Source organism: Mytilus galloprovincialis, chromosome 10 (genome assembly GCF_965363235.1).
Source record: "Mytilus galloprovincialis chromosome 10, xbMytGall1.hap1.1, whole genome shotgun sequence".
NCBI classification, from domain to species: Eukaryota; Metazoa; Mollusca; class Bivalvia; order Mytilida; family Mytilidae; genus Mytilus; species Mytilus galloprovincialis.
Window position 1 is genome coordinate 3,341,616 of NC_134847.1, and position 17,211 is coordinate 3,358,826.

Below are 17,211 nucleotides of genomic sequence, written 5' to 3' on the forward strand. Positions count from 1 at the left end.
AAGAAGTACAGTGTTTATGTTGTGCTATTACAAAATTGTTCTAGGTTAAGTGCTCACAACCTGTTTACATATTAAGTCTAGTATGTTATGAATTAGAAAGTATATTTTTTAGAATAGATCATATTTGTCACACATAATATGTTTAAAGGTGTAAAGGTTTCAGCTTCTGTCGGTTCTGGTCTATTTCGTATTCTGTGTCCAAAACGGACATTCATTAGAAAAGCAAAAAATTGGCCATCCATAGGCCCCCTGGGCCACCCCTTTCTGGGAAAAAATTGGTTGCTTATATAGGGAATCACTGAAGCGTGACTGGAGCGGGCCCCCTCTTAGGTCAGTCAGTGGTCCCCACTTATAAAAATTTCTGGATCCGCCACGGGCATCGATTAGAGAAGCCAAAAAATAGACGTCGATTAGATAGGCATAAAATTGGCCTTCAATTTGGAAGGATATTTTATTGTGACGTCAGATTTGGACGTTGATTTGAGAAATGCACGTTGATTAGAGACAGGACGTCGATCTGAGTCTTACAAATATATCATAGAGATTCTTTGTAATGAGTGATTTGACTTTTTCAGAAAATATTATAGACGTCTAAGCTTGTCATGAGTGATTTTAATTATTTCCACTTTTTCATAACTAGAGGCTCTCAAGAGCCTGTGTCGCTCACCTTGGTCTATGTGCATATTAACAATGGACACAGATAAATTCATGACAAAATAGTGTTTTGGTGATGGTGATGTGTTTGTAGATCTTTCTTTACTGAACATTCTTGTTGCTACAATTATCTCTATCTATAATGAATTTGGCCCAGTAATTACAGTGGAAAATATTTCCAAAAAATTTACAAAAAATAACAAAAATTTATGAAAATTGTTAATAATTGACTATAAAGGTCAATAACTCCTTAAGGGGTCAATTGACAATTTTGGTCATTTGACTTATTTGTAGATCTTATTTTGATGAACATTATTGCTGTTTACAGTTTATCTCTATCTATAATAATATTCAAGATAATAACCAAAATCTGCAAAATTTCCTTAAAATTACTAATTCGAGGGCAGCAACCCAACAACCGGTTTTCCGATTTGTCTGAAAATTTCAGGGCAGATAGATCTTGACCTGATAAACAATTTTACCTCATGTCAGATTTGCTCTAAATGCTTTGGTTTCATAGATATAAGCCAAAATATACATTTCACCTCTTATGTTCTATTTTTAGCTATAGCAGCCATCTTGGTTAGTTGGCGGGGTCACGCCACACATTTTTTAAACTAGATACCCCAATGATGATTGTGGCCAAGTTTGGTTAAATTTGACCAATTAGTTTCAGAGGAGAAGATTTTTGTAAAAGATTACAAAAATTTACGAAAAATTGGTCAAAATTGACTATAAAGGGCAATAACACCTTAAGGGGTCAACTGATAATTTTGGTCATGTTGACTTATTTGTAGATCTTACTTTGCTGAACATTATTGCTGTTTACAGTTTATCTCTTTCTATAATAATATTCAAGATAATAACCAAAATCTGCAAAATTTCCTTCAAATTACTTATTTAGGGGCAGCAACCCAACAACCGGTTGTCCGATTCATTTTAAAGTTTCAGGGCAGATAGATTTTTACTTGATGAACGATTTTACCACTGTCAGATTTGCTCTAAATGCTTTGGTTTCAGAGATATAAGCCAAAATCTACATTTCACCCCTATGTTCTATTTGTAGCCATGGCGGCCATCTTGGCTGGTTGGCCGGGTCATGCCACACATTTTTTAAACTAGATACCCCAAAGATGATTGTGGCCAAGTTTGCATTAATTTGGCCCAGTAGTTTCAGAGGAGAAGATTTTTGTAATAGATTACTAAGATTTACGAAAAATGGTTAAAAATAGACTATAAAGGGCAATAACTCCTAAAGGGGTCAACTGACCATTTCAGTCATCTTGACTTATTTGTAAATCTTACTTTGCTGAACATTATTGCTATTTACAGTTTATCTCTATCTATAATAATATTCAAGATATTAACCAAAAACAGCAAAATTTCCTTAAACTTACCAATTTAGGGGCAGCCACTAAACAACAGGTTGTCTGATTCATCTGAAAATTTCAGGGCAGACAGATCTTGACCTGATAAACAATTTTACCCCATGTCAGATTTGCTCTAAATGCTTAGGTTTTTGAGTTATAAGCCAAAAACTGCATTTTACCCCTATGGTCTATTTTTAGCCATGGTGGCCATCTTGGTTGGTTGGCGGGGTCACGCCACACATTTTTTAAACTATATACCCCAATGATGATTGTGGCCAAGTTTATTTTAATTTGCCCCAGTAGTTTCAGAGGAAAAGATTTTGTAAAAGTTAACGACGACGGACGACGGACGCCAAGTGATGGAAAAAGCTCACTTGGCCCTTTGGGCCAGGTGAGCTAAAAACAGCAAAATTTCCTCAAAATTACCAATTGAGGGGCAGCAACCTAACAACCGATTATCCGATTCATCTGAAAATTCCAGGGCAGATAGATCGTGACCTGATCAACAATTTTACTTCCTGTCAGATTTGCTCTTAATAATTTGGTTATTGAGTTATAAGCCAAAAACTGCATTTTACCCCCATGTTCTATTTTTAGCCATGGCAGCCATCTTGGTTTGTTGGCCGAGTTACCGGACACATTTTTTTAACTAGATACCCCAATGATGATTATGGCTAAGTTTAGTTAAATTTGGCCCAGTAGTTTCAGAGGAGAAGATTTTTCTAAAAGATTACTACGATTTACGAAAATGGTTAAAATTTACTATAAAGGGCAATAACTCCAGTGGTCAACTGACCATTTTGGTCATGTTGACTTATTTGTAGATCTTACTTTGCTGAACATTATTGCTGTTTACAGTTTATCTCTATCTATAATAATATTCAAGATAATAACCAAAAACAGCAAAATTTCCTTAAAATTACCATTTCAGGGGCAGCAACCCAACAACGGAATGTCCGATTCATCTGAAAATTTCAGGGCAGACAGATTTTGACCTGATGAACAATTTCACCCCATGTCAGATTTGCTCTAAATGCTTAGGTTTTTGAGTTATAAGCCAAAAACTGCATTTTACCCCTATGGTCTATTTTCAGCCATGGCGGCCATCTTGGTTGGTTGGTTGGGGGGGGGGGGGGGGTCACGCCACACATTTTTAAAACTAAATACCCCAATGATGATTGTGGCCAAGTTTGGTTTAATTTGGCCCAGTAGTTTCAGAGGAGAAGATTTTTGTAAAAGTTAACGACGATGGACGCCGGACGCCGGACACAAAATGATGGGAAAAGCTCACTTGGCCCTTTGGGCCAGGTGAGCTAATAATTAATGGTTGCAAAATTGTTAGTTTCCTTTTACAATTTATATTTGTATTGTTTCAAATTGAGTCAAAATTAAAAAATTTCCTGCTTACTATTTCCTGAGATTTAATATTTTTGCCTTAATTTTATTTCTTTTTGTTTCCTTAAACACTCATGTTTGTGATGATTCATATAATATCTAATTGTTATAAAGGAGCTGTTTTTTAATGTCAAAAAAATTTCCCAGTCTTGATTGAATTGTTTTTCTAATTCAAACAGAGGATTTAAACCCACAACCATCTGTTTCTAGTAATATTTTAGTATCAAATATGATGAAATTCTGGACAGAATCTCAAGAAGTTCCTGTATTACAATTTTTCTCACAATTGCTAAAATTTTATTTATTGTTTTGGTAACTTGGATGATGCCAATACAATTTGATTTCACTACTTTTACCTGTTTTGAAATTTGTATACTTCATAGGAATTTCTCATTTTTCTTAATACATTTACAATACAGTGAAATCCCAACCGACAAGGGTAAAACGTAATGCTTCCACCACTACGGTTGGGGCGTAAAAACTAATACTGTGGATTCATAAATTTATTTTCTTGGTTACCAATTTTCATTTATTGAAAAAAACTTGCATTTTCATGGATATTTGTATCTTTGTCAATAGTGGGAATATTTGGGTAGTTTTAGTATCAAATGAAAGCTTGAGGACTTGGGATCACTGTAGAACCCTTGTTGAAAGTTTTATGCGAATAACAAAGAAGTATATGAAATTTTAATAGGTGGGCTCAGCTTCATTTGGCCTGTTGTTCAGATCATAAGTTCCTGTTTTTGTACTATCAAGCTTATAGGAACCAATATGCTCTAATATGCAATTAGAGGTATGTTGATTTTTTCAGCACAAGTTAGGATAAGGTACACTTTTTACATGAAATAACTGCCACTTTATTTGAACTTAAGATAAAGAAGCCATTGCTGCTTGAAATTTTAGAATTTAGCATAGAAAGAAATGGGGCTATGAATACCTGGTTTTTTACCTCAAAGATATTTAACCACCCCTTTTTACTGATATCAGCTATAATCTGTGAAATAGCAAAACTAATACAGTTCAAATTATCCCATGCCAGATTTCATGTAAGGCTCTGGAACAATGTAAACATACTTTTAAGAAATTAAGGGTTCTAATCATATCTTTATCAGAGGTTTTAACAAAATCATGATACAAAATGTACATGTATGCAATTTATTTTCTTCTCAATTTTGGGACAGTGTTTTTTAAAGGAATCTTTCAATTGAGGTATATATGGGATTTTAAATATTTCTACTTTTTCAGTATATATGTTAGACTCAGATCAACGTCCGGCCTCTTATCGATGTCCATTCCTAAAATCGACGTCCGTTTCTCAAATCGACATCCAATTCTGATGTCACATTCTCAAATCGACGTCTAACATTTTGATACTCTAATCTACATCCAATGTGACGTGATGTATTGCCAAAACTATGCCGACTGATTGTAGTCGTCGTTAATCGATGTCTAATATCAATAAATAATAAATTAATAGACATAAATAAGGCCTTTTCTTGTCATTTGAATTGTTTGACATTGTCATTTTGGGGAATATGCGGTATGGACTTTGCTCATTGTTGAAGGCCGTATGCTGACATATAGTTGTTAATTTCTGTCATTTTGGTCTCTTGTAGAGAGTTGTCTCATAGGCAATCATACCACATCTTCTTTTTTAAATTAGTTGTTTACACTTATACATGTACATGTTTTGGAAGGTTCAAACATTAATACATACTTTCAATATAGATTTTTTTCAACCCGAAACAGGTATCATGCATATTAAAATTTATCTTGATAAAAAGTTTATCGAATAGATCTACATAGAAGTGTGTCATTCATATTCATGCTAATAAATGACATGGAAGTAAGTGTATGTCAAGGAGAAAGCAACCTAAGGACACGGAAACTGAAAGTGAAAAGACATAAAGAGGGCATTATTCAATCTTCAACAATAGACAAAATAAAGAAGTACAGCCAATTGGTTTTTTTTTTTCCATATTATAATTCGGACTCTGGAAGATTTTTTCCCACAAATTTCTGAGTTTTACACCTGGAGTGAAACATATACGCAAGAAATTGGCATTATTTGTTTATGTTGTGCTATTACACAACTGTTCTAGGTTAAGTGCTCACAACCTGTTTACATATTTAGTCTAGTATGTTATGAATTAAAAAAAATATTTTTTTGAATAGATCATATTTGTCACACATAATATGTTTAAAGGTCTAAAGGTTTCAGCTTCTGTAAGTCCTGGTCTATTTCATATTCTGTGTCCAAAACGGACATTCATTAGAAAAGCTAACCAGGTGCTCCGCAGGGCGCAGCTATATACGACCGCAGAGGTCGAAACCCTGAACAGTTGGGGCAAGTATGGACAAAACATTCAAGCTTGATACAGCTCTGAATTTGGATTGTGATCAAATTTTTGACATTATATGGGATTTTTACACAAAACAAATGTCAAGATTATACAAATCAATTAAAGATTTCTTTTTCAAACTTATTTAAATTTAAAATTAAATAGTTGACACAGCATAGGTTTCTGACACAGAATGAATGTGGTCTAATCAACTTATTCTTTTTTTTTTTTTTGCCTTTGAGCAATTCACTATGCTGTTGAATATTAATCCTCTCTAAAAAAATGTTTGAAGAAATTTTCTTTTTATTTATGAAATCTGAAATGAGAAAAATTTAACCCCCCCCCCCATTTCTTTTTTCACATCCCCCTTTCCCTTTTTCTAAAACTGATCTCAATTCAAATTTCCAATGGAGTTTGCAACAATAACTACTCATTTAAATACATCATAAAATATTAAAATTTAAAATAAAGTGCTTGGTATCACTGAATGGTAAAGATTGTTTTAATTTATCAGTTGGTAGTAAAAGTGAATACAATAGATTGTATATTGTATAAAACAATGATTTAAGTTGATTCAACTACTATTCTGAACAAAGAAAGATAACTCCAATTGAAAATTTCTTGCTATTGCACAATATTGTGCAATTAGATATTTCTTACTATTGTGCAATACTGTGCAATTGAAGATTTCTTTCTATTGCACAATACTGTGCAATTGAAGATTTCTTGCTATTGCGCAATACTGTGCAATTGAAAATTTCTTGCTATTGCACAATACTGTGCAACTGAAGATTTCTTGCTATTGCTGAATACTGTGCAATTGAAAATTTCTTGCTATTGCACAATACTTAATATAATAATTTTTGATCCTGATTTGAACCAACTTGAAAACTGAGCCCATAATCAAAAATCTAAGTACATGTTAAGATTCAGCATATCAAAAAAGACCAAAACTCCCAAAATCAAACCCAACCTTCCTTTTATGGTCATAAACCTTGTGGTTAAATTTCATAGATTTCTATTTACTTATACTAAAGTTATGGTGCGAAAACCAAGAATAATGCTTATTTGGGCCCCTTTTTGGCCCCTTTTTCCTAAACTGTTAGGAGCTCAACTCCCAAAATCAATCCCAACCTTCCTTTTGTGGTCATAAACCTTGTGTTTAAATTTCATTGATTTCTATTTACTTTTACTAAAGTTATTGTGCGAAAACCAACAATAATGCTTATTTAGGCCCTTTTTTGGCCCCTAATTCGTAAACTGTTGCAACCAAACATCCCAAAATCAATCCCAACCTTCCTTTTGTGGTCATAAACCTTGTGTTAAAATTTCATAGATTTCTATTCACTTTTACTAAAGTTAGAGTGCGACAACTAAAAGTATTCCGACGGCGACAACGACCACGCAGACGACGACGCCAACATGATACCAATATACAACCAAAAAAATTTCAATTTTTGCGTTTGTATCAAAATTGCATGGCCATCGATAAAGAGATTCCAAAAAATAGATGTCGATTAGATAGGCATAAAATTGGCCGTCAATTTGGAAGGATATTTTATTGTAACGTCAGATTTTGACGTCGATTTGAGGAACGGACGTCGATTAGAGACAGGACGTCGATCTGAGTCTTACATATATATCATAGAGATTCTTTGTAATGAGTGATTTGATTTTTTCAGAAAATATTATAGACGTCTAAGCTTGTCATAAGTGATTTTAATTATTTCCACTTTTTCATAAAAATTAACAAAATTTTAGGTTTCCTGTTTTCCGAGATTACATGATACAAATCTTGTTTTTAAAACTTTAAAATAAGATTAACTAGATATCATTGAGATGGGAGCCATCTCTGTGGGCCCCGCTGTGAATAATGTGCATTAAAAAATTGTATCTTTACCATAGGACATGGGTTTGTCAACTGAAATCAAAGTTTTTGACCTTGACCTTTGACCTATGAAGTTGTAAATAAATTATGACACACCCTTTGGTGTTGGTTTATAAATATGTCAAGTATAAACTTTGAAATGATAAAGGTTCTCAAGATATAGAGCGGACACAATCTTTACCATAGGACATGGGGTTGTCAACTGAAACCAAAGTTTTTGACCTTGACCTTTGACCTAGGAAGTTGCACATAAATTATGACACACCCTTTGGTGTTGGTTTATATACATGTCAAGTATAAACTTTGAAATGATAACGGTTCTCAAGATATAGAGCGGACACAATCTTTACCATAGGACATGGGGTTGTCAACTGAAACCAAAGTTTTTGACCTTGAACTTTGCCCTAGGCAGTCGTTCATAAATTATGACACACCCTCTGGTGTTGGTTCATATACATGTCAAGTATAAACTTTGAAATCATAACGGTTCTCAAGATATAGAGCGGACACGATCTTCACCACAGGACACAGGGTTGTCAACTGAAACCAAAGTTTTTTTACCTTGACCTTTGACCTAGGAAGTTGTACATACATCATGACACGCCCTCTGGTGGTGGTTAATAAACATGTAAAGTATAAAGTATGAAATCATAATGGTTCTCTAGATATGGAGCGGACACAAAGTGTTACGGACGGACGGACAGACTGATCACTATAGGGGACCGCCTTTGGCGGGACCCTTATAATTAATGGTTGGAAAATTGTTAGTTTCCTTTTACAATGTATATATTTGTATTGTTTCAAATTGAGTCAAAATTAAAAAATTTCCTGCTTACTATTTCCTGAGATTTAATATTTTTGCCTTAATTTTATTTCTTTTTGTTTCCTTAAACACTCATGTTCGTGATGATTCATATAATATCTAATTGTTATAAAGATGCTGTTTATTAATGTCAAAAAAATTTCCCAGTCTTTATTGAATTGTTTTTCTAATTCAAACAAAGGATTTAAACCCAAAATCATCTGTTTCTAGTAATATTTTAGTATCAAATATGATGAAATTCTGGACAGAATCTCAAGAAGTTCCTGTATTACAATTTTTCCCACAATTGCTTAAATTTTATTTATTGTTGTGGTAACTTGAATGATGCCAATACAATTGTATTTCACTACTTTTACCTGTTTTGAAATTTGTATACTTCATAGCAATTTCTCATTTTTCTTAATACATTTACAATACAGTGAAATCCCAACTGACAAGGGTAAAACTTAATGCTTCCTCCACTCCCGGTTGGGGCGTAAAAACTAATACTGTGGATTCATTTATTTTCGTGGGTACCAATTTTCGTTGATTGAAAAAAACTTGCATTTTCATGGATATTTGATTTCATGGTTTTGTCAAAATCTGCATAGAACCTTATAGGAGTTGTTTTTACGTTGAACACTTAATTTCATGGTTCATCTGTACCCACGATATCCTCGAAACTTGGTATCTAACGAATAATAATCCACAGTAGATAGTATTGCTTAAGTATTCTTGAGTGTTGCAATTTAATTCGTTAAAGTAAATGATTTAAACTGATTTGGTCATTAAAGACGATCAAATGCACTGCTGAGGCTTTGCAAATTTCCAAGTTAAATAGGGCATAACTCTAAAAGACTCACTTCCCAAACTCTGTCTGCGAATTGTGGTTCTCAACATTGTGTATGAGGTTCTTAAAATTTGGATTGAGACAAACTTAAGTCACAGTGCTGAAACAAACAATTCATGAGTTTGGTACTTATAAAGGGGCATAATTCTAGAACATTAAGTGACACACTGTCGAAATTGGAACTCTGTCTGCAAGTTGGGGTTCTTAGCATTATGTATGAGTTTCATACAAAAAATATGGATGAGGGAAACTTCAGTAAGAGTGCAGAAAGGACCAACTGTAAAGAATCACTCTTTGTGACCTGAAATTGTCTACAACTTAGACATACCACAGTGTTTCTACCTAGGTTGCATTTCTGTAAATATTGACAATGCAATTTCCCATAGGAACTCCTTTTACAGCTAAAACTGTACCACTTTTACTATGAAGTTTTGACAAAAATCTTATCATGGAATTGAAAGTTCATATGCACCACAATTTTTTTCAAATGTCAAAATATAGGGCTGTGTGGCATATTTTCAACGTTTATATGCCCTGAACTTCTCAGAATTTAAATTAACACTAATTACCCCTACCTCGAATGAAAAGTTACCACAGATTTCAATGTAAACAATACGCATATGTTTATTTACTGGTAACATTCCCAAGTTATGTCTCTGTGAGATGGAACACAGAGAGCATAACTGGGAACCAGTATGTAAACAAAATTTATTTTCTATGAATATTCAACATCTCCCCAAAAGAGGCGTGTTTTGAGAAACAACTGTATTTACAAAGTGCAACCTGTAGTCTTTTTTAATCAAATATTAGTGATTTATATTTTTTCACAAGATAAATTTTAAAAGGCTATTAAAATCAAGTTGTATTTTGTTGAAAATCAGAATTTTTTTATGTATACTGGAGTTCAGAGTGCCAATATCGAAAAAAAAGAATACTTGGCATAAACAGTTGTTCCTTTGAAATATCATACGACCAGTCTACAAATGCCGTAGGCTTAGTACTTAATTCTGTTTTACACAACTGGCACTTTTAGGAATAGTGTTCTAAAAACTATTTACACTAAGATTTCTACTTAATTTATTTTAGTCCATGGGAAAACATGAACAAATAAAAATTAATGTTTAAAATAGAAAATTATTGTAATTTGAAGTAATTCAAACAAAACAAAATCTATAAAGAATCATCAAACGTTATCTCAAAACCTGACAGAGACCTATAAATGAAACATTACACTAAAGATACAGACCTTTTCTTTAAATAAATCACGTAACCATACTCCTAAATCTTCTTCTGAATCTGGCAGGTTATTTATCTCATGTCGCCTTAAAACAAAACAATAAAAAAACATGTTTAGCAATGGAGTAAATATTTCAATATAATTAGAAAGCAGGATGGGGTATTCATAATCTGTAATCGATTAAAATGGATTACATTTTTTCTTGTTATCAACACTTGTCTGTAATCATGATTTAATAAATTTCATTAAAACAAGAGTGCACACCCTGAATGTCTCGCCTTCTTTACTAATCATTGATATTATGTTGATAGTCTTAAATATAAAGCTTTATTGCAACTGTCACATAAACTTAACATTAACCAAGAAAAATAAACATTGACCAATGAACCATGAAAATGAGGTCAAAGTCAGACGAACCATGCCAGGCAGGCGTGTACAGCTAACAATTTTTCCATACAACAAATACAGTTGACCTATTGCTTTTAGCTTAATCAAAGCGCTGTAAGCACTGAAGACAGTTAACCAAAAACCAAGGCAAACGTAGTTATGAAAACTGTGGCAATGTTGCTTCAACACTAAACATTCATATAAATAGTACATTTATGTTTATCTAATTATTAATTATTAAGGCAAATAATTCATATGTTATGATCAATGTTTCAAAAGCAATGCATATATCAATGTATATTTTTTATGGTGAGTTTGCAGTGGTACCAATTCGCAATAATTGCAGTTGTACTAGTTGGTAGTAAAATGGTTTTAAATGACTGTTAGTACATGTAGTACAAGTTGACTTAGTACAAACATGTAATAGTATGAATGGACTTGTTTCCCTGGAAACTGAGTTTGTGTTTTATAGTACAAAAGTTACAATTTTGTCCCATACATGAATATATATGGTTAAGAGGTGGGGTTCCTAAGGATTTTCAAGTTCTCAAACAGGAAGGGGTAAGTGTGACCCTAGGAACTTCCCCTTTATTTCATTTAATTAGTTATATTGACCCATACATGAATATTTATTGTTTAGGGGTTGGGATCTCGACTGTTTCCATGTTCTCAAACAGGAGGGGTGGGGTGACCACTGGAACTCCCGCTATATTTCATTTTGTTTATCATATTGTCCCATGCATGTATATATATAGTTTAGGGGTGGGGTGGGGATCTAATCCATTTCCAAGATATCAAACAGGAGGGGGTATGGTGACCACAGGGACTCCCCCTATATTTCATTTCATTTGTTAAATTGTCCAATACATGAGTGTGTATGGTTTAGGGGTTGGGATCTCATCCTTTTCTAAGTTATCAAACAGGAGGGGTATATATATTTCAATTGTTATATAGTACAATACATGGAGTATATATGATTTAACATTTGGGATCTCAACCATTTCAAAGTTCTCAAACAGGTTGTACAGTGACCACAAGGACTCCCCTATATTGTATTTGATTGATCATATTGTCCAATACTTGAATACATAGTTTAAGGGTGGGGATCTCAACCGTTTCAAAGTTCTCAAACAGGAGGGGGTAGGTTGACCCTAGGGACTCCCCTATATTTCATTTGATTAGTTATACTGTCCCTTACTTGAATATATATGGTTTAGGGGTGGGGATCCCAATCGTTTCAAAGTTCCCAAACAGGAGGGGGTAGGTTGACCCTAGGGACTCCCCTATATTTCATTTGATGAGTTATACTGTCCCTTACTTGAATATATATGGTTTAGGGGTGGGGATCCCAATCGTTTCAAAGTTATCAAACAGGAGAGGGTAGAGTGGCCCAAAGGACACCACCTATATATCATATGATTTGCTTACATCCAGGTATTATATAATATAGTTGCATTATTTGTGGAAATAAAGTCAGAAAATTCCAGCTACTTTAACTGAATCTTCAAAATTGAGAAAAAATACCCCATCAAAATTGCAGTAATATGTTTACACTTTAAAAGCATCTTACATGCATTATTAATTTGTTATCATTTATCACTGATAAAGAAACTTTTTACTGTGACAAGGAACATATATACTGTTCCCAGCTGTCACATTGTATTGGATTTGACTTTAAAATTTGTCAATAAGTAATTTTGAGGTTCTGTATAAGATATTTTCTGTTTTTTCTTTCTTTTACGTCTATCTTTTGGTTTTCAATTCTAGTGTTTATATTCATTTACCATGCATAGATGTATTTTGTCACATGCTTGGATTTTTTTGTAGTTGATCGTCAAAACCCAGAATCATCCTTATCCGCTTCAGGAATCGGATCCGATATTGTAATTGTCTTCTTCATGGCAGCCATTGTTAAGGTGGCACGGTAGTATTTCCTGGCCCATAAGGGATAATGATAGCCTTTTTAGAATTTTCACCACTTTCTAACACTGCAAAAAATTCTACATTCACAGTTAACTGAAGTACTTTCATTTTACTATTCAGAAATGAATTTGAATATGTATCGTGACCGTTTACTTTTTTTGCTATTTTTAAAAACCTAAGGCCACTAGTACTTTTAGGTCTTTTACGGTGCAGTGAATATAAAATTTAAAAAAATTCTCAAAAATTCATTTTCATCTATATGTAAAATTATTTCATATTTTTCTACACCTGATTCATCCCTCAGTTTGGGAAAGTATGTTCAGTTGATACTGTATTTTTTGTCCAATCACACTGTTTAGATACATTTACCTAAGTAGGGTACACAAAAGAGCAACCTAAATTCTGGAATGCAAATACTACCGTGCCACCTTAACCAAGACATAACAAACTTGAAACCAGTCATGACACCTATGATGCATAGATGTTTTGCTTTGAAACATATAACAATAAAGAATACTAGTCTGCACTTATTTGTTACCCAAAAACATTACATCCCTACCCCATCTGGCAGATTTTCACTTTTTTTCATCTTACCATTTTTACTTAAGGAGTGAAAAAAACCCAAATGTATGATGTTTCAAATCAACACAGAAGTCAAACATGGTGATTCAGGAGGAATTGTTGGATTGCCAACTCTATTTATGGTTAATCCGACTGAAAGAAACAGTTTAAGCACCAAATCATGAAAACTGATATTAAAGTCCATTCCACATTTTACAGCATGCCTTATATTACTTTAAACATTTCCAAATTATGAGAGCAATATAACAAGAGTCTTTAGATTGCAGTTAACTATTATTCCAAAATCTGTTTGACAATACATGTACTAGAATACATCTCTAAGTTGACTGTTTGTCTATTTCTCATGTATGCATTAAGTTAAATTATGTCCCCTTACATAATCAATTTGCCTTTATTGTGCTTTTCACTGTCAGAAAATCTTAACAAATGATGGTATTTGCATGGAAAATGAATAAACCATTTAATCTTGCTGATATAACATAATAAATACATTCTTTGTCAAAAATAATGTCTACTCAATGTATAGAAACCCCTATTTCTATCTCTATTTCAGACCAATATGAGAGCTAAATGAATAAGTAAGAACCCCTTAACCACTTACTTGTTCCCTAAAAGCTCCTACTGGTGTCAGGTAGCACTCCACAGTTAGAAAATAAAATTAAAAATGAGCCACAAAATGTTTTATCATCTCCTATTCCTGAATTTCTAATACATTAACCTAACTGTTTGTGTTGTACATGTGCATATGTATGTAATCAGTATGTTCCATAGATTTGATTTTCAAAAGTTAAAAGAGTGAAAATTAATTCCTTTTATGTGTATCCATGGCAACATTCTGCATTTATTTACCATAAAATATTGCAAAAAGGGGGGTGGACATGTCACATATCCCCCCAAAATTTGGATCAAACTAGAATTTCAATGCCTTTGAGTGATACCTTTTTAGAAACTGTTTTCATAAATCTTCCTAATGATCAAATAAAAAATGGGTGTCTTTCGCCTCATTTTTTCGTAAAATCCAATCACAAAGTTCGTGCGATAAAAAGTTGGAAAAAAACCTTACAATAATTGCTGGACCAATGTATGGTAGGGACATGCAAATACGGACTGCCATACAGAAAACAGCCTATATTACATACATTACATAATCTTGATGTTCATATAAACCCAATACAAAGGCTATTTTAATACTCAGCTATCCAAAAATGAATTTTATTGCACACTAGCTCTCATATTTGAAAAATCCACAGGGGCCAAAATGCGAAACTACACACCTAACTGTGGAGTGCTACCTTAAGGTGAAATTTTTCCCCTCCTGCCTCAATTTTTATTATATTTTCTGTGTTCTACTAGCTGTTACGATGAAAATGGTACCTTAGTTTTTTAAATTGGTTCAGTAATAAAGATTTTATGAAGGTTAGCAGTTGATGTTGAAACGCGACAAAAAGTGATTTAAAAATAAATGCTGGATAATAGTGAAAAACTTCAAGTCTGTCTCATTTTTGGGGTAAATTTCTAAAACTTTTCCCATTATCTTATTTAAAATCATAAAATTACCTTCAAAGAGGACAAATTGTACAAATTTTAGGTATTTGAAAGCACTTATAGGTCAATTTTGCTGTAAATAGCATACCTAACCTTGGTTTAGAAGCTCTCAAGCAGGGTATAAATTTCAAGCAGTACTGGCATCATTAAATTTAATTAATGCCAAATTATAATATAAAATCCTGCTAAAAATGTTTATTTGACTTATTCGCATTCAAAAATATAAAGCGATACATTCTGAGAATATCATATAAAGCGCAATCTTTGGTTACAATGGCGAAGCTAATGGAATACAAATTTAAGACCGCAACATGTCTAAGTGTCAAAATGTGTATATTTGGTTGCTAAGGACAGTAAACAATAAAATAAACATAAATCGCATTCCTAGCAGATTTTTTACCTTCAGAACTAAAACAAGAACATAAAAGACTAAAGATTTGTGGTCAATTTTATCTTAAAAAGTGCATTTCTGTGCTTTCTGATGTGCCATAAGGTAGCACTCCACAGTTAGAAAATAAAATTAAAAATGAGCCACAAAATGTTTTATCATCTCCTATTCCTGGATTTCTAATACATTAACCTAACTGTTTGTGTTGTACATGTGCATATGTATGTAATCAGTATGTTCCATAGATTTGATTTTCAAAAGTTAAAAGAGTGAAAATTAATTCCTTTTATGTGTATCCATGGCAACATTCTGCATTTATTTACCATAAAATATTGCAAAAAGGGGGGTGGACATGTCACATATCCCCCCAAAATTTGGATCAAACTAGAATTTCAATGCCTTTGAGTGATACCTTTTTAGAAACTGTTTTCATAAATCTTCCTAATGATCAAATAAAAAATGGGTGTCTTTTGCCTCATTTTTTCGTAAAATCCAATCACAAAGTTCGTGCGATAAAAAGTTGGAAAAAAACCTTACAATAATTGCTGGACCAATGTATGGTAGGGACATGCAAATACGGACTGCCATACAGAAAACAGCCTATATTACATACATTACATAATCTTGATGTTCATATAAACCCAATACAAAGGCTATTTTAATACTCAGCTATCCAAAAATGAATTTTATTGCACACTAGCTCTCATATTTGAAAAATCCACAGGGGCCAAAATGCGAAACTACACACCTAACTGTGGAGTGCTACCTCATGTTACATCAGAACTACAAATTAAACCTCAAGAAAACTAGTATAGCTGTATTTGTGTTGAAAAAAATAAGAAATTATGCAATTTATTTATTTCTGTGAAAATAATAGGATGTACATGCAACCGAAGAATGTCGCGTCTCAAATTTCAGTGGTTGCACATGTGTCAGACACTGCGAAAAGTTAAAGCGAGCATATATAATTAAAAATGTATTGCAAGTTACATAAAAATAATGAAGTTCTACTTTCTAGGTAAATGTTTACATTATTACCTACAGATCAGGCAAAATTTGCTGAATCAGCAATTTTTACTCTAAGGGGTGGAATTTAAGGTTTGTTTTTATCATAGTTGCCCTTAATCAACTTTTTATTGATAAACTTACAAATTGCATAGGTAAAAAAAGTTCCTTTATTGATTTAGTGTAAAAATATATATCCCCTTAAGGTGGCACGGTAGTATTTCCTGGCCCATAATGGATAATGATAGCCTTTTTATAATTTTCACCACTTTCTAACACTGCAAAAAATTCTACATTCACAGTTAACTGAAGTACTTTCATTTTACTATTCAGAAATGAATTTGAATATGTATCATGACCGTTTACTTTTTTTGCTATTTTTAAAAACCTAAGGCCACTAGTACTTTTAGGTCTTTTACGGTGCAGTGAATACAAAATTCTCAAAAATTCTCAAAAATTCATTTTCATCTATATGTAAAATTATTTCATATTTTTCTACACCTGATTCATCCCTCAGTTTGGAAAAGTATGTTCAGTTGATACTGTATTTTTTGTCCAATCACACTGTTTAGATACATTTACCTAAGTAGGGTACACAAAAGAGCAACCTAAATTCTGGAATGCAAATACTACCGTGCCACGTTAATGTGTTTACAATGTTGTTTTTGTCAGTCAGATACGATTTTACTTGAACTTACACATTATATGTTGGCGATTTTCTGTATAAAGCTAGAGGTTGAACAAAATGAACATCGATGTCATGAATAATAATGACGAAAATAAGTTTTGAGTTAATTTGTAGATTTTTCCTTTGGAAAAGTTAGTTTTTATTGTCTTTCAAGT

The 17,211-nt window shown here is 32.9% G+C and overlaps 1 protein-coding gene across 3 annotated transcripts in view; it reads right to left on the reverse strand.

The window, feature by feature from the left end:
• Positions 1-17,211, reverse strand: part of LOC143049652 (1-acyl-sn-glycerol-3-phosphate acyltransferase gamma-like) — a 58,658-nt gene that overhangs the window by 9,636 nt on the left and 31,811 nt on the right. For all 3 annotated transcript variants that reach the window (XM_076223262.1, XM_076223261.1, XM_076223263.1), the window contains exon 7: positions 10,548-10,623. In XM_076223262.1, coding sequence (XP_076079377.1) covers positions 10,548-10,623 — 76 coding nt within the window. The remainder of the gene's footprint in view (positions 1-10,547; positions 10,624-17,211) is intronic.